Source organism: Orcinus orca, chromosome 9 (assembly GCF_937001465.1).
Source record: "Orcinus orca chromosome 9, mOrcOrc1.1, whole genome shotgun sequence".
Classification (NCBI taxonomy): Eukaryota; Metazoa; Chordata; class Mammalia; order Artiodactyla; family Delphinidae; genus Orcinus; species Orcinus orca.
In genome coordinates, this window is record NC_064567.1 from 24,317,187 (window position 1) to 24,341,732 (window position 24,546).

Genomic DNA, 24,546 nt, shown 5'->3' on the forward strand with positions numbered 1-24,546 from the left:
GCCATAAAACATGGCCCTGGACCTAGTAAGAGGAATCTTTTGGTGCCAGTCTTTTAAAAGAGGGATCTGGATAGTTCTAGAATGTACTAATCTTTCCAGTACACATCATTTTCTTTCATTTTAAAGGTGATAGAATTAAAGGTAACCTGTGGGCTTGACTGTTCGTCAGTGCAGCACCAGTGATCCTTTCCATACTGAGAAAATGTGGGGAGGAGTTTTCTAATGAGCACCTGCAGTTCCTTTTCTGAACTGCCTGGTGCTGTTTCCGTCTTTGGCTTTGTAGATTCATAGGCAGCCTGAAGTTTTCACTCAAAAAGAGCCATTACATTTCCTGTAACAGCATATTAGGCCATTCTGTCAGTTGCTGTGATTTTCCAGACACCCACAATTATGCTGCACAATTTGAGTTGGTGATTTAGTGAAACCTTAAAGTATTGCTTCTGCTCTTGTATTTTCCGCATTTGGGCTTACTCTGCAATAGCTGCTTTATTCATTCCTTCAACGACAGGCACTATTGAGTGTTAATCATGTGTCTGGCACCATTCCATTCTTCTGGGAAAACAGAATCACACAGTGGTTAAAACATGGATTTTTAAGAATCATGCATACCTGAGTTCAGGTCCTGGCTCCTTTGCTTACTAACTGTGTATGTTGGGCAAGTTACTTAGTTTTTCTAAGCTTCAATTTTCTTGTCTGTATAATGATGGTATTAGGAAATGCGGTATAGGTCGGTTTATTGTGGGAATTTATAAAAGTTTAATGATATATTGTATGTAATATACTTAGCACAATGCCTGGCTCAAGAGCTCAATAAATATGTATTAATACTGTTACAGTGATCACTAAAATTGCTATCAGTTTGCTGCCAAAATACTTTCTGGCACTTGCCAAATAGTTTCTGGTTATCTTGCTTTGCCATTTGATGTTCGTTGCCTTTTTGTTGGTATTAATCCAGCCATTTAAGGAAAAGTCAGATGTAACGTCTGTGATAAAGCCAAGATGGACAGCAGTTTATTAAGTTAGAACATATTATTTTATGGGTACTTAACCTGCTGCCGTGTTTGGCAGCACCTTTTGCTAATTGTTCAAGAAGTTGTTGAACTTTTTATGATGTAATTGTGCTTCCTTGTGATTAATGTCTTATAGAACAATGCATAGTTTTGAGTAGCAAAACTCAGAACAGCTTTCAGTTTTATTATTATTTTTTGTAAAAATTAGGCTATGGGTACAAGAACATATTCTGAATTTATAAGCAAGAATTATGTCTTCTCTTTGTATCACTAATGCCTCACAATGTACCTGGCATAAAACAGCTAGGAGAATGTGGAAAGAAGGAGAGAAGGAAAGCAGCAACATTACATCAGTTATCTTTAGGCTTATATTAGTCCACAATATGTCTTTGCTTTTAAGCATCTTTTCCCATTACCTCATCTTCTAATGTATATAGCTTCTCTACCTGTGAATTCCTCTTCGTTTCTATTGCTGATGGCTTCTGTTTCCTGACTTTTTAATTTGAGGCTCCTAGCTTCTGCCATTGCTACTAAGTAGTGGTGACAGGTTCAAATTCATGGGAGTGCTGTACTGACTGTATACCCTGGTAAATAATCCATAATCAGTTATACACTGGGTGTACATTTAGTGATTTTTGATAATTCTTTTTTTTTAAGACTTACCTTTGTTTAATTCATCCCTATTCAATTCTATGAAATGCATCTCACATTTCACTTTCATATTCCACTCCCAGATCTAAACAAACTAAGCATACAATTGTTGATTGCCTCTTCTGTCATTTGTGTAATCTTAGGAATTAGAATTAGTTATTTCATTTATCCAATTCTCACATTGCTACTTCAGAACTTTTATACTGCCCTTAAAGCCTCCAGTCCTATTTTGCTTCCTTGATAAGAGGCAGCCTTGCCTATGTCATGACAAAGGGTAGAAGACATTTCTTTATGCTCCCCTTCTGCATCACAGTTTTGTCTTCGGTTCCTTCTTTGGTTCTTTGAAGGAAGAAGTCCAAGTCCAACACTTCTGCCGTTGCCAGTCTTCTTCCTCAGACCTTCCTCCAACCGTCCTCTCCTTCCTCCTCCTCATCTCTGTCTCCCTTTCCACAAACTTCTCCCCTCAAGACATGCTCAAATTCCTTTCAGCCAAAAGGTAAACTTCCCCTCCAGACTACCTTCAGTCTAGTTACTGCCATCTGTTCCTCCTTCCTTTCACTGTCAAACTTCATGTCCTCTTATACTGTGCTTTAGCACTAATTTCACTATACTGTAATTGTCTATTTTGTTGTCTCCTTTCTCCATTAAGCTCTTAGGAGACCTGTGCCTTGGTCACCGTTGATTCCCCAGGGCCTAGGGTCGTTCCTGGTACATGGTAGGCATTCAATAAATATTTGTTGAGTGAATGAACAATATTGAGCCATGCCTATACCATTCACATGTGAACCATATAGTTTTTCCCTACCCCTACATTTCTATTGAGAGTTCACTTGAAGGCCATCAGTGACCACAGAAATGCTAAATCTAGTGCCTTCTTGCTTCCCATCATGCTTGAACTCTCTATGACCATTAATGCTTACAAAAATATACCTTTCCAAGATTTTCATGGTTACTTGTAACTAAGTCACTTTGGGCTGGTCTCAGCATGGTATTGCATCCAAAAGAAACAGACAAGTTTCCAAATCTTTGGAAAATAATGAACTTTTTACTATTTTACAGAAATCTTCTAAGGAGATAGAAAGGTACAATTACGTTAAGCTCAGCAAGCTTCATACAAGTTCTCTTTGCCCATCTCTTCCCAGATCCTCATACAGCTTGGCAGCTTCCCTCAATCTCCCTTCTGTAACATTTCCCCCAGAATCTTCTGTAAACTTCCTACCAAAACCTCTTGTCTACTTTTTTCATCTTCTGGTTCTCTTAACTTTGTTCTTTCCAATTTAAATCACTTTAGCCTCTCAGCTTCTTCCAGTTCTTTTCTATAACCTGTTATCCTGTTCAGCATTCCAAAAGTCTAGGAGCATTCTCTTGATTTCATCTGGTTTGTCCTTACCAATTTTCTTTGCATGATTTTACTTAATTTTAGAGCCTTAGATCATACACTGTCTTCTCCAGTGAGTATTTCTTAATCTCCTGGGTTTGGCTGGGTTTCCCCCTTGTGTGTTTCTGTAGTGCCCCATCTATAACTATATTGAATTTATCTATTTGTGTCTCTCCCCATAGTCTGGAAGCATCTTGAGAACTCCTGTCTTTTCTTTATACCCCTAGCATCTAGCACAGTACCTGGAACATGGTGGATGTTGATAAATATTTCTTGAACTGATGGTCCTGTGAACTCTGATTCTTCCTCTCTTGCCACTGACTTTTATTTTGTTTCTACGTCTTTAAATATGATCAGAGTTTCCTTCCTCCTTTTTCTGTTCTTTTTTTAATACTCTTACTGATTCCTTCACTCCTAAAGCATCACTTATTACTTCTGTGAAGATGACCCCAGACCTATTTTCTAGCCTGGCGATTCTGATTATTAGACCATTTGTTTTCAAAGTTACATGTCAGACATCTCCACATGGATATTTCTCCATATCTTACCAGCAACGAAACTCAGTAAGCCAAACTTACCTTCTTTTTAAATTTGCTTCTCCTTTATTGTTCCCTGTTTCAATTATTCACACTCCTACCTTCTTGGTTACCTAGGCTAATTAGAATCCTAGGAAATACCTTGACTTCTTTCTCTCTCTTACACTCTTTACCTTATCAGCGATCAATGCCTGTTCATCCTGCAATTCAGTGTTTCTCACATTTGGGTCCTCCTTGCCATCTCCACCTTTAATAGTTTAGTTAGGACTATCTCTTATTTATACTACTGCAATAATCTGTTAACCGACCTCCTCTCTAATCTGTCTTCCATGCTGCTGTCAGAACTACCTACCTAAAACACAGATCTGTTGTTACTGTAGGTTCATTGCTTGACTAACTTACTCATTGTCAGGTCTCAGCTTAAATGTCACTTCTAAAGACAATCTAGAGTAGTCTCCCTTATAGTTCTGTTTCATGTTCCTTTCCATGTTGTCATTGAATACAGTTTTTAGTTATGTTTATATTTGTGCATTGATTTGTTTAATGTCTGTCTTCGCACTGGAGAGATTCATGTAACAGACTGGGGAGAGTTATGTAGACCCTGTGCCTAGCACAATGCTTAGGACATAGTAGTCCTTAAAAAATATTTGTTGAATGAGTGGATCGATAATAGATAGCTTATCAGTATAGGAAAACAGGAGATAGCAAAGGCAGAAAAGTTACGGGGTCCTAGAATCTTCCTACATTTTCACAGACCTTGGTCTGTAGTTCTGGCCTTTCTGAAATAGTAATGGGCTTCTGCCTTCTGTCGTTTGCATTTATTTCCCTAAGGATGAGAGTCAACAATTATATTACCCCACACTCACATTAACGCTGATGTGACTGTAGTTGATTTGGGGGCTGTAGAGTAGTGGCAGCTAGATTTGTTGACCTGTTGTTAATACATAGGTGGTACCCTAGCCATGCAGACAAACAGGTATTTGCTAAGTTGACTTAACCCAGATTCCTTTTTAGCCTCTTGAGTGATGCAGGCCTTTGTACCACATGTTAATTAATGTGTTCATTACTTGTAGGACTAGTTGTGTTTGACATGAGGAATTTATTTGCCTTTTAAAGATTAAAGATTTTAATTTAGCAAACTTTTATTGAATGGAAAATGAAAAAATTACTTAAAAATATTATCTAGAAACAGATCAGTGAGTAATAAGCAAATTAATCTCCCTCTCCCTGTGGAGCCTGCTCAGGTTTCAAAAGTCAGAATTTCATCAATATTCTTGAGATTTCACTGTCTTAGGTTGACTCGCTTCATCCATTCAGTAGACATTTTGAGCTCCTGCTTTGTGTGAGGCACTTAGTTAGGTGCTAGGGTTACAGAGATAAGAAATGCAGTTCCTTTTCTCAAATACTGTGAAAGAAGAACATGTTACAAGGATACACAGAAGTGGAATATTAAGGCACACTGAGGGTTTAGCGAAGGCTTTTCATCATTCATTCATTCATTTTTAAGTTGAGTTTTGAAAGAGTTAGCTAGGCAGACAAACTTTCCAAGTAGGTACAGAGGACATGAGACCACATGTAGACCAAGGGAAGGAATTATGGCCGAATCAAGAAAGGTCTTATATACCAAGTGAGTAGTTTGAATCATATTTTCAAAATTAGGAGTAGCTGTTGAAGGATTTTAAGCCAGGGGCATCTGATAGCATTGAGAAGACTGAATTGGAGATGGGATAAGGGTAAGATTTGTGGTGGGGAAATCAAACAGAAACCAGTTTCAGAAATTTAAGAAGTGATAAGGACCTAATTTTAGGTAATGGCACTGAGGCTATGGAGATGGATACAGATACTATAATTATTTCAGAAGTGGAATTTCTGAAGTGGAGTTGAAGATGGCGTCTAGTTTGGGCCTTCTGGTTGGGCAGGTAGGTGGTACCATTCTTCAAGGTAGGGATTAATTTGCTTATTACTCACAGGAGGAGGAACACTTTTCCGGGGAAGTGTTGAATTAAAGTTTAGACATGTTGAGTTTGAGGTGCTTGTGGGACATCATATTGGAGATGCTTAGTGTGAGTAGGATATACAGACTAGAGGTCAGGAGAGAGATTGCACAGGGGCTGGAGATTTAGGGATCATTCATGTACCTGTGGTGGTTGAAAATGTAGAGATTACTGGCAAGAATAGAGTCAACATACCATACTAATTCTCACATTCTTTTGGTTTATTTTACAGTTTAGGTCAGTGCCTTCCTATTTCAGTTTTTCATTTGGGAAATGATGTTTAGCTAGCACCGGTTCTCCTCCCCACTGCCACTCCCCACCCCCATTGCAACGTATGAAATCTATAATATAGCATGTATTTGATACTACTTTAAGAAGTGCTAGATAATTAAATTGTAATAGTATTAGGCAATGTGAACTAATCCGTCTTGTATTTTGAGGGCTTTTTCAAAACTCTGTAAGACCTATTTTTAAAAGATTATTTCTTTAAAAAGGAAATACCCTACTTTTAAAAATAAAACAATCAGTGTTCTTGGACTGAAGAAGATGTGTTTGTTGACTCCCATGGCTTTGGTCTATCCAGGAGTTGTTTGTGACTTAGTCCCTATGTCTCTGACTAAGGCAGAAACTATTTCTGAAAACTGGGAGGAAGCCATCTGGGTAAACTAATAGAATCTGACGTAATCCATATGATAAACTTAAGTAATTTAGTATCCATAGCCAGATTCTGAGGGCAAAAATATGCTATTAAACATTGAACAGATTATTGAAATAAATTACAGTAATTTTACTTTGCCAAGCTGCACTATTTGGACTGGTGAATATTTAAAATAACAATGAAATGAAAACTAGGCCCTGCATTGTCATGTATGTTCCTGTGTTCTGCACTCGTTTCTCTCTTTTTACCTCCTTTCTGAAGGGAGAACCTAAAATAAAACTTTAGGTCTTGCCATCTAGCTAACCACTAGAGTTCAAGTAGAGATTTTTGTCTTCTTGGAACTGAAATGAAGCAGCCTGTTTACCCTGCCCTGGCCAGCGTATACTTAGGAGGGTATGCAGAATGACTTTTAAGAAGTCAGTCCTGCTTGGGATCGAAACCAATGATTTAATACTGAAAGTGTAGGTCTGTATACCATTTAAGCTATCCAACTTTTGATTAACTTTTAAAATCTGCCTTTAAAGGGAAGAATTCCCAGGAGACTGTGTGTCAGGTTTCAATAGAGCAGATTTTATGGTTGAGTTATGAAACTTAAAACGGAAGTCAGTAATAGAAATGCTGACAGACTTGAACTAGAAGAGGATAACTATAATAAAACAACGTTTTATTATAATCTTATAATCTATAGTAAAATGAGAAAAAAAACTTAAAAGTTTTCTGTTTTAATGCTTTGAAAATGGTTTCATTTTCTTGTTATTTGAACTTTAAATTAATCAACAGTAGACATCAGCATAAACCTAACAACCATGTCAAAATAACACAGGGCACATTGCTATAGCACAGAATTATTTTAAATCATAAACTTTTAACTAACACCTGTTTCAGATCTTCCTTTTTAAATAAATTTGTTTCTAAACATTGATTTTTCCCTCCCCCCAGCAAGCCTCTGTATACTCATTCTCACATCAGTAAATCACTAAGAGATTACTAAAAAAAAGGTAATATGTGTATTTAGGTGTTTGAAGGATTGTAACAAAAATGAATGGTAGAGTAGAATTTTAGAATTTATATTTTCTGCACTGAGGACTTCATTTGTTTAATAACCTTCTTTATATTTGTTGATATTCTTTCTTGCCCAACATTTTAGAGATAAATTTTGTTTAGAAATTTCTTACAAGATTTATCAGTATGTCACCAATAACAACACACACACACACACACTTATACACATACATGCACACTCTTTATTCATAAGATAATACCTTGAATATGTATCTTGCCAAAAGTTATTACATGGTTCTATTATTATTCGTTTAGCTTCACAAGGTTACTAGATCGTTGAGAGAGAGGTTAGTTTTTTTGACATTGTTTTCATGTAGTAAAACACACAGAACTCTTTCGGCAGACCCAACTCACAATCTTAATCAATGGAAAGGTAGAACCGGCACCTCTTGATTTCCTCATTTTGTTGTATTTTGGGTGGAGCTGACTCTTGTGTATGAAGGTTGTGATAGGAAATAATACTAGGTACTTGCAAGAAAATACTGGAAGAGGGTTGCCAAGCCTCCTGTATAGGTATGATTTTCTCATACTTCAGAGCCCTGCCCTATTAAAAGTTGTATCTAGATGCATATTAATCTTATATTTGAGCCTGTTCGGTCACTTTTGATATATCTCTATCATGTCATCACTCCTGTATTCTATCAAGAAAACTTGGCAACCCAATATTTGAAAAATAATTTCTGACTTTTTTTTTTGCCAAGTTACTATTTAAAATCAAACTGTGACTAAAACTAAATTTATCATCCTACTACCAGCACTGATTCCCCTTGCTGACTTTATTTTGTCCATGCTATCATCATTTTGCTTATCACACAGATTTAAAGTGCTGTTTCTTCTATGAATCTATTCTTGGTAGCTCCAACCCATGGTTACCTCTTCCTCTGATGAACTCAGATTTACCAGTTTTTTTCACTTTCATCCTTTTTGTTATTAATGCATTATTATTTAATTACAGTGTCCCCATGATTAGACTGTAAGCCCTCTGAGTCTCAAGACTAACAGTTTTGCTCTACAGCATGTAAGGTCATGAATGAATGGAACATCAGGCCTGTCCCCATTTTCTGTTCTCCAGATGTCAGTATCCTCTTCATGTCCTGTTTTTACTGGTCTAAACCTTCTGTTGCTCTACCCTTGGCTACCCTGCCTGGTCTGCTAGTATCTTGTGTTTATGAAGATTATGGATGATTTTTAGGAGGTTCTTGGGCTAATTTTAGGGGAATACAGGGGTGATTTTTCAACTTTTTCCTTATCCAGGATCCATTTTTAAACTCTACCACAAGATTCTACCTCTTTATAATTATTTTTAATATTTACTCATGTATCAAAATACGTTTTGAGAGTCTGTATCTTAGAAGCAATAGTTTGTGTGTGTGTGTGTGTGTGTGTGTATAAAGAGGACTAGCCAGATTATTATTTATTTATTTATTTATTTATTGGCTGCGGCTTGTGGGATCTCAGTTCGCCAACCAGGGATTGAACCCAGGCCACAGCAGTGAAAGCCTGGAATCCTAACCAACTAGGCCATCAGGGAACTCCCAGGACTAACCAGATTTTTTACTTTTGATAAAGAATAAAAACAAAGAAGAGAAACATTGTCAAGTTCACAAACATGAATTTTCTTCCCAGATTCTTTTGCTTACTATGCTGCTTTTGTAGCCTGGTGGGAACAGAGCAGGCAGAGTATAAATAAGTATAATATCATGTATGTAAGTCACTGCAAAGTCAGGCTTATAGTTATTTTATTTAGCCATCTGGTATATACATTTTGTATATACCTTCTTTTGAGCCAAAATTCTGTTGAATTGTAGATGGGAACTATAGAGATGTAGTATAACCTCATTTTAAAATGGAGAAAATTGAGGTAAGTGATTGCACAAGGTCAGTGAAGAAGTCAGAAATAGAGACCAGCTATCTCTTAAAGATTATTTTAGTAGGTAATAACATGTACATGTTAACAAAATTAAACAGTACAGAGAGATGTACTGTGAAAGGTAAGTTTTCTTCCCACCCCATCTCTTGGTTTTCTCATTCTCTTCCCCAGAGTTACGAAGTTAGTTTCCAGTTTCTTGGGCTTTTGAGATCTGTTTTATGTATATATAATCATATAAATGTATATATTCCCCTTCACGCAAATGGTAGCATACTATACTGTACCTTGTTTTTTTTCACTTTTTAACATTATGTCTGAAAATTGTAGAACACAGATGTTTTTATCCCTTGGTCCATGAACTTTCCATTTTACTTCCTATCATTTAGACAACCAGTTTTAGTTAATGTGAACAAAGTGTTAAATTATTCTTTGCTTCTAGCATATCGTATTGAGTACCTCATGTGCAACATAATGTGGTATTTCATATTTCTTTCAGAAAGAGAGCATGGTCATGGATTTATTTTATGATAAATGCTAAAGTGAAATGTACATAATAATTATTACTACTAGTTACCCAAAATAGCTGATTGGGATATTTTCTTTAATATATGAAAAAGAAATGGCAGGTGAAATTTTCAGGGAAATCATTTACTTTTAAACTTGTGTAAAAACTTATATGTACAAAGCAGTTTAATATCTTAGTGCCAATGACAGGCAGTGGTGTTATAAATATTAAAGCACAAATGTTTATTTTCTAATCTCCAAACTCATATGCAAATCAGAAAAAATTTTCCTTTGTTTCTCAAAACAGGTTTTAACTATGTGCTTTAATCTTCTTGAGATGACTCATGGTCATCTGTATAAAAATACACCCTTAATTTTGATCATTCAGGGTTTATTTTGACTAGCTTCTCTGTCAATGCAATTATTGCTTTATTTTTCAGAGATTAATGGGGCCTATTAAAACTGCTTGATTTTACATCTTTTGGACCAGACTATATTACAAAGGACAAATCCATTAAAAAAAAATGTGAACCATACCAAATGTCCATGTTAAGAGTCATAGAGGCCAAGTACTTATACTTGAATTTTACTTTAGATAATTAGTAATCCTGCATTCTCCCTAAAGATGGCAGTACTTCTCCATGTATCATTTACTGAGTAATTCTGCTTGAAAATAGTATTAATTATAATTCCATTATTGATTGGAAAAAAGTTAATCAGACTAAAAGTATATTTTCATAATATCACAATAGTTAAAATTCAGTAGTAGAACAAATAAAATTGTATCCTTGAGGTTCATAGCATTAGCACAACTTTTATGTGTGTTATCCTTGACCCTGGACACAGGGTCTTAATGGTTCTTACTGCATTCTGACTTTGGAATTCTTGATGTGACATCATGAACTCAAGTCTTGTCAAGAATTGTGATAAGTCATGTTAGGACCTTGCTGTATTTATATAGATCTCGCCTGTAGAGTTATCATCAGAAAACAAAAACTGACAGAAAACCCCAAACAGAAACAAAACCCTTAAGTAACTGCGTATTGTGCATATTTTTGGACGTGAGAAATGTTTTAATCTTTATTCTTTGGTAAAAGTTTGTATGTCCAAGTTCTACTCGAACTTTTTCTTTTTTGCTTAGGTGACTAATTGTTTTAATAAATGAAATAATTACTTATTGGTGCCATAAACAAACAAACCAAAAAAAAAAAAAACCACACAAATCTTCAGCCTTCTCTGCTGTAGAAACTAAGCTCTAAATTCACAAGGTAGTGCTCTGGAACATGGAGAAACAACTCTGTATCTTGTTCCTCCATTTTCCATTATTCCTGTTTTGAATTAAATGGTTCTTCCTTGCATGCATGTGTTTGAAATCATGTGGCATTGTAGTTTGAAGATGGTGAACAGCAAGACAGAGGGCAGGCTAGCCTCCCTGCTAGGCCTCACAAGTAACTTTCACATGGTCACTACTTTCTAAGGCTGGCCCTATTGGTTCATCTAGGGGCATTACTGGTTCACCTAGCAAGGTGACTAGGTGCTTGAGGACTGTGTCACTCTGACCAGCCTCATAGATACTGGTGTATAAATACAATACTACTTTTTAAATTTGTCATGAGATGTATCAGGGACACTGGCTTTTCATGTTTATGGTTCAGTGTATTTTCTCCCAGTAGGCAGATATACTAAATTATAATGAGAAGGTTTCTTGATGAGCATTGAATCAGCTCTTAGTGACCAGTATCAGCAAGCTCTGGTAGTATGATACATTCATCTTTCCCATAGGAATATACTTGCCACTCAGACCAGATATTCATCAATTTTCAGAGAATCCTTTCTCGTAGACCAGGATGCAGACAGATGGCCAGCTTTTGCTTTCTTGATTTCTTTTCTTACAGATACTATAGATTGTCTCCTTTAGCACATTTTTTTCCCCATTAGAGTTTAATAAAATTGCACCAATGTATGTAAAACACTTAGCCCAGTGCCTGGCATACAGTAAATAAATGATAACTAATATTAATAAATGTAACTGGTATTAAGTTCAGGTTACCTTGGTACTTGTAATGTCAAAGACAGTCTTTTAAAGGGCCATTTCTTTAGATGACTGATCAATCTCATCTTTCACATTTTGAGTTATTTTCATTGTTTAATTCCTGATTCTTTTAACTTAATTGCATTTATCATTCATGTTGAATCCCTTTTGACTCTGCATGATTTTGCTACCATTTTGTTGAGATTTTGATACTTCTAAAGTTTAAGTTTCTTGCTCCAAAATACCCCATTCCCCACAGTTCTTCCGTCTGTAATGTGAATCTGTTGGAAGAGATAATCTTCAAGTTACTGCTCAGCTCTAGGATATAGGTAATTTTATATCTTATTTGAGTGGATGATGTCGATTGTAGGCCTTTCCATCTAATCAGCTTACCTTAACTTCAAATCTGCTTAACTTCTTTCTCATAGAGTGTAAAGTTATTTTGAAAATGGTCTGAATCCTTAGAATAGCAGGTGGCCACGGAACTGGGAGGCAATGATTGAACAATCCAGGGGTAGAGTTATGATGGTGGTAAATTCAGCAGTCAACAATGGCATTACCGATCTGGTGAACACACACTTGACAAATCAAACTTCTTGTGTGAAAATGAGTACAGAAAGGAATAATTGAGATGAGTTGATCTGTCACTCGGGCAACAATAAGCATTGTTGTCAGCCTTCTCCTCTCCATCCATCTGGGGATAAGTTATTTTTTTTAAGAATGGCAAAATAGGTTTAGGAAAACAGTGGAGAAATTGCTACAGCTCTTTCTGGTGTTTGTAAAAATACAGATTATGGTGCATTTTTGAAGCTGGTGGTCTCATAACCACACTTCGAGGACAGTTATAAATAGTAAACATTGTGGGAGTTCATAAAAATGGATAGATCATTTCAGACTGCAGTAATCAGGGAAAGCTAATTAGAATGGCTGAGGGTCTTGAGGGATGGGCAGTGTTTGAATACATGAGAGGAGGGAGAAGACATTTTTTGATGGATGAAATGCCAAGAACAAAAGCATAGAGGTGGGAAATAATAGTGTATGTTAGGGGAGTGGAGAGTCAAGTAGTTTGGTGCAAAGTTTCTTAAATATGGCCCATGAAAGAGAATTGAGGCAGTGTTTGTCAAATGGTATCATTCATTCCAGGGTTGGAAAAAAATGGGCGCCATGCCATTTCCGTTCGTCATGCAACTGGATAACTGATGCCTCTCAGTGCATCAACCTTCACGTTTTCATGGGCTCTCTGGTGTCATCAACAAAGAATTTCATTTTAGGACTCTCTTTGGAAACTGGAAAGGCTGTCAATATCTTCAAGATAATATCTCTCCGTCTCTCTCTGATAATTATTCAGATGGCAGGAAAAAAATGATAGCACTCTGAGGTCAGATGTACACTTGTGATGTCAGGCATACATCATGGTTTTCCTGCTTTGATGAGGGATAGCCACATGTCATTGTGCCTCATTACTTTCCATGTCAGCAGCTGTCACCACCTTTCCAAGAGGTATTGCCAAGAAATGGGAACAGAACATGATGTTTTTCTCTACTAGACAGAAAGAAATGTGCTGCCTTTCCAGAGGTCTTAATTGAACTTGAAGGCAGAGGAAATAATGTGACTTGACTTCAACTTGAAAGCCTTAGAGGAATTTAGTGTTCTAGTACACAGGCTACCTTAACCTGACAAAGCATTCTATGAAATTCTGCTTTGGTTCTGTGTACCTTTGTGAGTCAAGGATTTCAACAATTGTTGCCATGGAGAAAAAGTTATAATTGATTATCCAAGATTATGTATGTGTTGCTGTGTCAAAGTCCATATTACAATTTCAACTCAAGCCAAATCTCAGATCTACTACTAAGCAGTTAGAATTTTAAAATTTCTTTCAGGAAGTCACCAGTTTTCTTTCATGAAAAATAACAATGTGAGGGAGGGATTCCTTTCTTTGTAAATATTTGTTTTTGTATATTGCTTATGTTGAAGAAATCAGTTTCTAGTGCAGTGAAATAAAGTATATGGTGTATGCATTTCTGTGCATGCTTCTGGAGGACAAAGTCCATGTCTAAGCAGAATCTCGGACTATTATTTGATTCCCCTAAAAGGTTAAGAACTAATAATTTTGCTAGTGTGGAGACAATGGGATGCTCTGGATGAATTTGAGCAAAGGAATGACAGGAAATTAGAAAGTGCTCATTTGAAGGATATGAGAAGGAAAGCTTTGGCAGGACTGCAGTGTGATTTAGGGATTCAGGTTAGCCTTAGGGTTGGAGTTATCTGAATAATCTGAAGGTAATTTTCTAGATAGAGCTTCTCAAAGGAAGGAATCTCATGTCTTTTTTTTGGTTCTTAGTGTCTGAGCACAGTGCCTGAGACATAATAGGCACTCAAAAATGTTGAATTAAATTGAAATTGCTGTGTGGACATGATACACCAAATGAAAGTTAGATGATAGCGCTCCAAAAATGTTCTTCTGTCTTATGCATTTAATACTGTTATGTTAAATCATTTGGTGTAAAATAAGGGTTTTGGAGAGACACTGCTTTATAAAAACCTCATGCACACTTTCTGTTTGAGCAGTTGGTTAACACAAAGTTTTGACCACTTAGGATTTGTTTTTTTTGTATATTTTATTTCTGATAATTTTTTTTACTACAGGTATGTCTCTAGACATGATCATTTTATCCAGTACCTGCAGAGGGAAGGAAACTTGCAGGATGGTGTGGTTGATTAGGTCATCATCTGTTTAAGCAGCATTCTAATAAACATCTAAGCTTGGATTTACTCATCATTAAGGAAAATCAGTCTGACAACTCTGAGGTCACTTTGGCTTAAAATATCATTGGAACTTACGTATTAAATGGATCTTCTATCAGTTTAATAACAAAGCCCTGGAATCCCATCCCTACGTTACATTAGTATAATTTTATTGTCATCGTACACATTTTTCTGGAACAAGGTTTAGCAAAACAGATTCCCTTGGTATTAATGAGTGCTAAAAATTTAAATTTGTTATGACTGGAAGACCAAGATGTAAAGTTTAGACTCTCGTTTATTGCAGTATTTTAGTTTTGCTCCCACTAAGTTCTTTCAACTTAAAGAGCAAATTATTGAATACATTGTGAAAACATTGGTATTATCTAAAACATTTGTTCCAAAAGTATGGTAATTTTTTTTCGGAAAACTTTGTGTTCCTAAGTCTGTGGAGATTACAAATCAAATTAGGTTCGTTAGCAGCCCAGAAAGCTTTTTTTTTTTTCTTCCTGAAGTAGAAATGCTTAATAGAGTGAAATAAGGTATAACTTCACAGAAGACAGTGGTTTTGATTAACTGCATAACGTTTAAGGCATAAACTGCTCTGAAATACTGTGATTTACTCAGAACTTTTGAGGAAGATAAACTACTTCTGTGGACCATTCATTCATTCTTAAAATCTTTTGATGTCCACCACTTTGCTACACAATATAAAATATAATTTTGAATTGGTAGAAAGTTAGAATGGGTACATAAGAATGAACTAAAATGCCTTTTATTAAGTTACTTGACTTTTTTATTATAAAGATATGCTTATTGTATACAATTTGGGAAATATATAAATAAAGATTACCTGCAGCCTCATCACCTGAAGATAACCACTTAACATTTTGGAGTGTTTCTCTCCATTGTTTTATACATGTGTGGTGTGTTGTGTGTGTATACACATGTACGCACATAAAGTATACACACATCCCACCACTACAAATGGGGAGGAACCTAATTTTTTTCATTCTATTTAGTATGCCTTTCCATATGAATAGTTATATCCCAGCATTGTTTTAATAGCAGGTTAGTATCAACTATAAGAGAAAGACTATAATTGTATTTTGGGATATAGGATATTCCCGGTTTCTCCTTAAATTTTTTTTTTTCCATTTTCTTTACCTGTTGTTTTTTGCTGTTACAGATACTGCACTGAATACCCCATACGAAATTTTTGCATGTGTTCATAATTACTCCTTAAGGGAAAACTCTAAAATTAGAATTTCTGGGTCAAAGAGTATTAAAAAATTTAAGGGTTTTGGTACATTTCCCTAAATTGCTAAAAACGTGTATAATGACACTTCAATCGGATGCTGTTTTCCTCTGATCAACACAGGTTTATCTCCTGTGTTTACGTGACAGACAACCTGTTGGGCGGAAATGGCATCGCGCCGAGTTTGGGTTGGCGGCTCCTTGATTAGCTGGGAGGCGCCGGCGCGTTCGGCCCGTTTCTAACCGGCGTGTCTTTGTCTCTCTCCCTGGGGACCGCTGCCGCCCGTGCGGGCCGAAGCCTCGGGAAGCCGTCGCCCCGCAGTGCCGCCGCCCTGCGCCCGGCCGCCCCGGGGAGCCGCTGCCCTCCCGCGGGCGCCGTCACCACGCGCCAGGCCGCCGCCAGCTGCCGCGCCAAGCTCCGCGGCGGCGCCGCCCGGGAGCGCCAGCACGCCGCCCGCGGCCTGGGGAAGCCCGCGCCCCCGTGAGCGCCGCCGCCCGGCCGCCGGCGGACGCTGCCGCGCCCGGCACAGCCCAAGCCTCGCCCGTCGCGCCTCTCCTTCCCGCCGCACCCGCCGGAGCTCTCGAAGTCCACTCGGGCGTCGGCGATCTCCCTGGGGTCTTCAGCCATCGCAGACCTGCCGTCCCCCGCGCTTTACCGAACTCTGTCCCACGCAGCCCCGCAGGCGGACCGTGTGCCTTAGGGCCGGCGGGTGGGGAGGAAGGCCTCCCTGCTAGTCGCTGCTACTTGCTGAGCAGCACTTCCTCATCCCGTCTGCCACAATCCCGGCTTCTCTGAGAATCTTGCCACTGGACAATACCATCCTCTTTCCCTCCTCCTCGTAATTTGTCAGGTTCCTAGTCAGCTTCTTTCATTATTAGTTCTTAAAAGACTAGCTCCCACATGAGTCTTCATCTCAAATCCCATCATCGGCAAGCTGGTGATCCGCACTGTCTGGAGTCGTGTGACGCATAACTGTGGTTAAACTTGAACTCCAACCTCCAGTCCACTCCTTGTAGCTTCATCCCCAATGACCATTTCTTCCCTTCGGAATCAGCCCTTGCTCCCACGTTCTAGACTGCCATCCCAGGGCATCCTCAACTGGGTTTGCGCTGAGGCTGGTGCGTCTCCTGGGCTACCCTTAGTCCATGACTGAGCACAGTCGGGGTATTAGTGAGACGTCGGGACTCCTCTCACGAGCAGCTTGGGCATGGGGACTCCTCAGCAGCCTGGCTGAAACTTTCTTAGAACCCTGCTGCATGCAGTCTAAGGCTCTTCTTGCCCAATCTCCCTCTCCTTTCCTAGGTGCCAGACTTGAATTATGATATGAAGACCCCGCCCTGCTCCTGATTCCTTTCCTTTGTCCTTCACAGATGTTCCCTCAATAAAACTCTTCTAAGTTGAACCCTGCCTTGGTGTCTGCTTCTAGGAGGACCTGAGCTAACACATTATCAGACATTCCACTCTGATTACCATCTTCCTATCCTCCTGGATCCCTTGTTCACTGACAGCTAATTCATTAACCTCATTTTTTCCAGTATTTATCAGCCTATGTTTTGGATTCACTTCCTTTCTTGTCTAGCCTAGATCCCATGATCCATCACTGTTATCATCATCCTTGAAATACAGTGCCCTCGGTAGTCTTGAGCCTCAGTTTCTTCCAGTTTACTTTCCTGGTAAAATCCCCACTCCAGATGAACCTTACCATCTCCTTCCACTGGCCTGACTGGGACAATTGGACATTTTCTTTAAGAAAAATCACACAACACAGTCAACTAGTTTTACTTTAAATCAATTATCTCAAACCTCAAATTGGTGCTATTGTTCCTACTGTAGTCTTAGTTTCCCACTTCTAAAATGACTGTTTATACCTTTTCAACTCTCCTCAAATTTTCGGATCCCCTCCTCCCTGTTTACTTTAAATTTCCCTTGGAAAATAGAAGATGTTACATACAAACTTCATCTTCCTAGCACAAGACCCCTCCACCCTCAACCCAGCTAGCTTGGCAACCACCAACTTCCTTTTTGTGACTATGGAGGAAGTTGCAAAGTCCAGCCCCTCCTCTTGTGCTCTGGATCCCAACCCTTCCTGCCTTTTCATGGACTTTTCTCCTTAGCTTTTCCCTTTTCTTCTGCATTATTAATCTGTGTCTTGAATGGATCATTCTCATCAGCCTGCAAACATGCTGCAGTGTTCTCCATCTTAACCAAAGCTTCCCTTGTGCACATCTTTCCCATCTATTAGCCATTTCTCAGCTGTCCTTCATAACCAGACTTCTTTATGGAGTTATCCTTATAGACTGTCTTCATTTTCTAATCTTCTATTCACTTTTCAATTCACAATGTGACTTCCCCACGACCACTACTGAAAGTGCCCATTTCAAAGTCACCAGGCACTTCCATATTACCCTGTCCAAAAGGATACTTTCCTGTCCTCATCTTGACCACTTCCTGATTCTTTAAAGATTATCTCTTCATATCCAAGACACTATTCTGTCCAGGTTTTCTTCCTGCTTCACTGTTCACTCCTAATGTTATGCTCTATCTCCCACCTAACTTTGAAAAGTTGAGGTTTTTCACCTCCACTGGGTTCCTCTTTTTTTCTATGTGCTTTCCCAGGAGGATCTTTTCCATTTCCATGGATTTAGATACTGGCTTTATGCTAATGAGTTACAAATTTATGTTTCCCACTTTGACCTTTCCTCTAAGTTTTAGACTCACATATCTAATTGCTTGCTTGGTATCTTCCTTTGAATGACTCAGATCTTTCAAACTTAACATGGCCAAAATCGAATTCCTCATTCTCACCCCAAACCTGTTTACCACATCTTCCCTATTACAGTAAAGAGTACCACCATACAACCAATTGCTCAAGCCAGAAACCTACGCATCATCCTAGATTCTTTTCATCTCTCCCCTACATCAGATAGACTGGCATAATATATCCATTTTGTCCCCCAAATAAATCTTTAATCTGTCTGCTTCTTTCCATCTTCAATGCCAACACTTACTTCTAATCACTATTTTTTCTCACCTGTTTATTATGACAGCCAGCCTACCTGTTTTCTCTGCTTCCACTCTTGACCCATGACCCACTTCAATACATTCTTCATAGAGTTGCAGCAGTGACCTTACTCCTAAATTGAATTGAGTAAATTGTAAGATAAAATCTAAACCCTTTACCGTGACTCACAGAGTTCTGCACAATCTGATCCCTACCTATCTCTCCAAACCTATGTTCCTCTCTTTATTGCTCACCATGATGTAGCCACACTGGTTCCTCCAACATGCCAAGATCTTTTCTGCACTTCAGGGGCTTAGTAAATGCTGTTATCTTTGCTTAAGCTGCTCTCCTTGGCTATCCTCTCCCCAACCACAACCCTTTAGATAACTTCTTAAATACAACATCTTAAAAAAGGCCTGCCCAGAGCATTGTTTGCAAATAGTCCTCACCTCTCTCCTATTTGCTATCTCACTTTTTTGTTTCTTTGAATTCCTTATCTCAATTTGTAACATTATTTATTTGTTTATTTACTTTTTATGTCTGTGTTTCCCATATTGGAAAGAATGAAAGAGACTGTATCTGGATGTCTAGGTTCTTCCACATTGTATTCCTAGCCCCTAGCACAATACCTAACACATACTAGTTGAACAATAAATATCTGTTAAAGGAATAAATGAACACATTTGCTCATTTTTCTGTTGGGAGTTCACTTTTTATTGATTTGTAAGAACTCTTTATACATTAAAACCACTAACCACTAATAATTTGTTTATTCCATTTGCTGCAGATATTTTGCCCCTTGTCATATATGTGCCAATTTAATTCATGATGTCTTTGATATATAGAAATATTACATTTTTTATTTAGGTGAATCTATCTTTTCTTTCATGATTTCTACTTTTGGTGATATGTTTGAAAAACTCTTCTTCCAGCTCAATGTTATATAAATAGTTGTCTATTTTTTTTATTTTAATTTTTTTAGATTTAAATCTTTACTCCAAATGGAATTTATTTTTGATATAGATGTGATTAAGGCTCTAAATATTTATTTAGTTGCTGCATCATCACTTATTGAAAAAGCCCTCTTCCACTGTTTTAAAAATTCCACATTTATCAAAATTAAATTCTTACATGTACTTGGAGTGGTTTCTGGATTTATTAGTTATTTGTTTATTTGTTTTGTTTTGGTATCCTCTATTCCTGAACCATGTTGTTTTAATTATTGTCATTTTATAATTTGCTTTATTGTGTGATTAACTTTTTTATGGGGTAAACATTACTCTTCTTTTTCAAAATGTTTTCAGCTATATTTGTGCATTTATTCTCCCAGGTAAACTTTAGTTATAGTTTGGCCAGTTTCCAAAAGAAATTGGCATTTCGTTTAGAATTGCTTTAACATTATAGATTAATTGGGGGAAAATTGCCATCTTTGTAATAATAATTTTCCCATTCAGGAACTTGTCGCATGTCGAGGTTATTGAAGGCTTCCTATATATTTTTCAGTAATTTTGTAGGTCCTGCATATTTCTTGTTAATTATATTATTAGATATTTTATATCTTTGTTGGGATCATTTTCACATTATGTTTTATAACTGGTTGCTCCTTGTTGGGTCAAGCTATTGATTTCTGTAATTGGTAACTTTTCTGAACTCTTTCATTAATTTTTCTAGGTGATTCTCTTCTAAGTAGACAATCATTTGAAGTATAATTAATAGTAATTTTCTCTCTTCCTTTACAATATTAATACGTCATATGTTTAATATATGATGGTATTAATTTTGTTCTTATTCCTGACTTTTTAGGAATACCAGTAATATTTCACCAGCTTTTAATATTAGCTGTTTGATTGAAATAGAGTTCTTTATCAGGCTAAAGAAGTGGTCTCCTTGTTCAAGTACACTAAGCATTTTATTAAAAGTTGTTGTTGAATTACGTTAAACATATTCTGGGCACTAGAGAAGATCATGTGGGCTATTTTTATAATAAATTATATTACTAGATATCTCAATATTGGATTATTTTCTGCATGAGATGTATCCTATTTCATCATGGGTTTTTTTGTTTTCTTTTTCCTCTTTTAGTACAATCATGTTGAATTCAGTTCCTTACATTTTATTTAGGATAATTGCATTTATATTCATGAATAAGATTGGACTATAGTTTTACATTTTTAAATTCTATCTTAAACAGCTTCAAAAAAATGTTGTTCTGTATCCTAGATTAGTATAGAGTGTAGAAATTGCCTGTTCTTTGAAGGTTTGGAGGAACTCACCCATAGCACAGTTTAGGCCCCAAGCTTTTTTCAGGGTAAGTGAGTGGAAGATAATTATCTGAAAAAATTTAAATTTTCTTCTATGGTTTTGGCTTAGACAGGTTAACTACTATTTCTTGAGTATCAATTTAAAAAAATAACAGTTTTAAAGAAAATCATGCATTTTCATAGAATTTAAAAATTTGGGGCTTCCCTAGTGGCACAGGGGTTGAGAGTCTGCCTGCAGATGCAGGGGACACGGGTTCGTGCCCCGGTCCAGGAAGATCCCACATGCCGCGGAGCGGCTGGGCCCATGAGCCATGGCCACTGGGCCTGCGCGTCTGGAGCCTGTGCTCTGCGGCAGGAGAGGCCACAACAGTGAGAGGCCCACGTACCACCAAAAAAAAAAAAAAAGAAAAAATTTGTTAGCAGTCCTCAACATATAATCTTATAATTGGAAATATTTTTCTCTATATTAATAGTTATAGCTCTTTTCTCACTTCTAATATTTTTAGTTGCATTTTTCTTTCTTTTATTAGAGTTGGTAGTCTAAAGGAACCAACATTTAACTATTTTTTCTGTTTTGTACATCATTAATATAACTTTTAATCATTTAAAATTCCTTCTTTATTTTCTTAAGTTTGTTTTGTGTTTTCTGAATATTTCTTTGTAATTAATGATTTAGTTCATTGATTTTTACTTCTTTCTTATTTAATAATAGGACACATAAGGCTATACATTTACCTCTGAGCACAATTTTGACTGCATCTCCAAAGTTTTTGTATGTAGTCTCTTAATTGTTGCTATTTTTAAAATAATGGATTATAATTGCTGTTTTTATTTCATTTTGACTGGTGTTATTTAGGGTAGTGTTGTGAGGTTTTTTCCCTTGTTAATTCTTATTTCTTTTTAATAAAGAATAAATTTATTAATATTTATGTTGCTATTTTAATAAAGAGGTAATTTTGATTGGAAAAAGTGAAATTATGTGTGAAGTTGAATTATCCCAAGTTATATGCAAGCATTATCTAGAGTTCCTCATTATGAGATCCTATCAATAGTGTTGACTAGTGGTGACTATACTAGTTACTGACAACAGGGATTTGGTATACCATTAGTGTCAATAATTTACTGGAATTGTGATTTCTATATAATATCCTAGTTACTCATGTAAAAGGCGTAAAAAGAGCTTTAATACTGTTTACTGCTTCAAAAATCCTCAGGTAATATGGAACTTAAATGATCATCTAATAATTAGAAAAACTCATTATCAAAGTTTATGAAATCCAGAAGGATTTGAAAATTGTGAACAGGGAGTTTGAAAATTTTGGCCTTGGGACAAGTTTTCTTTTATATTTGGGAAGGTTCATTTTAAAAATATTTATTTTTATACTTACAAATGTAATTCATGTACCTAAATAAAATTAAAATTACCTATAAGCTATCAAGCAGTAAAAAAAGCACTGTTAACATTTTGTTGTATTTCCTTCTAGGACTTTCTGTACATCTCTTTTTTCTTTCTTTCTTTTTTTTTTTTTTTTGGTGGAGAGGGACTCATGTTCTTTTGCATCTTGGTTTTGCTTTTTTACTTATTATTTGTTAGCATTTCCCTATGACATAAGGAAGTAGTGATGGTTGGGAATTAATTTATTTCAGTATTAGTAGCATAAGGATTGGGTTCTTCCTGCTGTGGTTTCTACTGCCCAGACTACTTGCTTTCCAAGCCTGGTTCTTGAAGACTTCCCTGATAATCTTCCATTTAATTATTTTATTTCTGTCACTTGCACTCAAGAACTCTGGCTGTTATAGTGATTTTGTTTTATTTGATTCATAGCATTTTCAGAATGCCAAGAGATATATTATGCATGTGTGTACAGGTGTGTGCTTGAGCACACACATACCTAGGCATACACACACCCATACAAGTTTGGAAAATGTCACCTACTTTATTTGCCTACTTGAAGATTCACAGGCCACATTCTTACATTAAAGCCTCTGAGAAGTTCTGCATTAAAGAAAAAATTTGCTTTAAAATATGTATTTCAAACATTTCATTACAGAATACTGTACTTTTTCCTGGTAAAACTGGTAATATTTTTTTATGAAATTTCATGAAACACTGATTTTGTTTCTTAGCTTAGCAACAGCTTGGTGGCCCTTCCTCTTGGTTTCCACACATCAGTATTAGTTGAACTAATACTGATTTAGCATATTGAATAAGTTTATTTTCTGGTGTCTCGTCTTGTGTGCTGACATGTTAGTCCCAGCAAGGCCTAAGGATCTGATCTCAGGATTGCCCTCAGACCCAGGTAAGAGAGGCCCTTGCTTGGGCCCCACGCTTTGCAGAGCCCTGCTCTGGCTCTCTTTCGGTCACTCTTGAAGAGTCTGTGGATCTGAGGGAATATGCCCACCTAGACCCTGAGCACTCTTCTTTAGACTGCATTCTGGGTGCCTGGGATCCAGCATTCTCAATCCAAACAGCCTCACCTTCTAGAGCATCTTCTGGTCCATCCTATCCTGCTAGTTGAGTACCTTAGTCCTGAAGGGTGGCCAAAGGATGGCTATTTGCAGGGGTGTGATACAGCTTGGTTCTGCAGGCTGGGGAGTCCACATAGTTGCATGTGAGGCCCCTCACAGTGTGGGATGCAGCTGGGGGTATGGGATAAGGACCAATTATGATTAGGCCACCATGTTCCAGTATGGGACACTGAGGAATCCAAGGATTCTTAACTTGAATGTGGCCTTCCAGGAAATTATGAAGGTATATATGTTATCATAGAACAATAGAACTCATTGAATAGTTTGTTGGCTTGGTTTGTAACTTTGAAAATATTTGGATGTATGATACATAAGCCTCTACTCTTCTCTTGTTCTGGCCCCTGTGAATATTAGGGGTGAGATTGGTGCTCAGAGGGCTAGAAGCAAAAGTTACAGTCCTGGGGGCAGTGGCACATTGGAAAGTCTTGGGGCCTCGGAGGAAGGTGGCTGTAGGGGGCCACTTGGGTGATAGAGCCCTGGATGTCATGAGATAGGTAGATAGATAGATAGGAAGAACTCTAGGGCCTCACGGAGCCCAGAAGCTTGGCGTGAAGCACCAGGGCCTTCTGTATTTGAATGAACCACAAACTGGATGATGAGTATCTTAGCAGTGATCGTGGGTCACAGTGGATTAAAGACTAGAGGCCCTTACTCCAAGTCCTAGGCATTCCAGAGGCCTTCAGAATTCTGTACTCTGAACAGTCTTACAAAAACATGACTGACTTTGATATTTCCTCCCCACACACTGGTGAGTGGGAAGTTCAGAATCAGATTTAATTTTACTTAGAAAATTAAATAATAGCACATCTCTTATACCTGAGTGAGGTGGTATGAGTCACACGATTGCAATAAGTGCAAAATGGTGCAGGAAGAAGCACAGAATGTCTTGGAAGAGTAAAACAGAGGGACCTCCCTTGGTCTGGAAGTTCAGATTAAGTTTTTGGAAGAAGTAACATTTAGCTGAGGGACAGACAAAGAGCAGAGTTTTCAGGGACAGCGTTCAAGGGGGTAAAAAAGGGCATTGCAAGCAGGAGGGAAGACTGTATGGGGAGGTTGGAAG

General features: G+C 37.4%; 1 protein-coding gene across 2 annotated transcripts in view; it reads left to right on the forward strand.

Annotated features, from left to right (window-relative positions):
• Window positions 1-19,388, forward strand: part of ZNF800 (zinc finger protein 800) — a 52,485-nt gene extending 33,097 nt beyond the window's left edge. The window contains exon 8 of one of the 2 annotated variants that reach the window (XR_007479057.1): window positions 15,993-16,104. Coding sequence is in view for 1 of the 2 variants with exons in the window: in XM_049714483.1 (XP_049570440.1) it covers window positions 15,993-16,179 (187 nt within the window). In the remaining variant the exon portion in view is untranslated. Of the gene's footprint in view, window positions 1-15,992 lie in introns of both variants that reach the window. The other variant, XM_049714483.1, reaches the window with a different exon arrangement.
• Window positions 19,389-24,546: the final 5,158 nt, after the last annotated feature.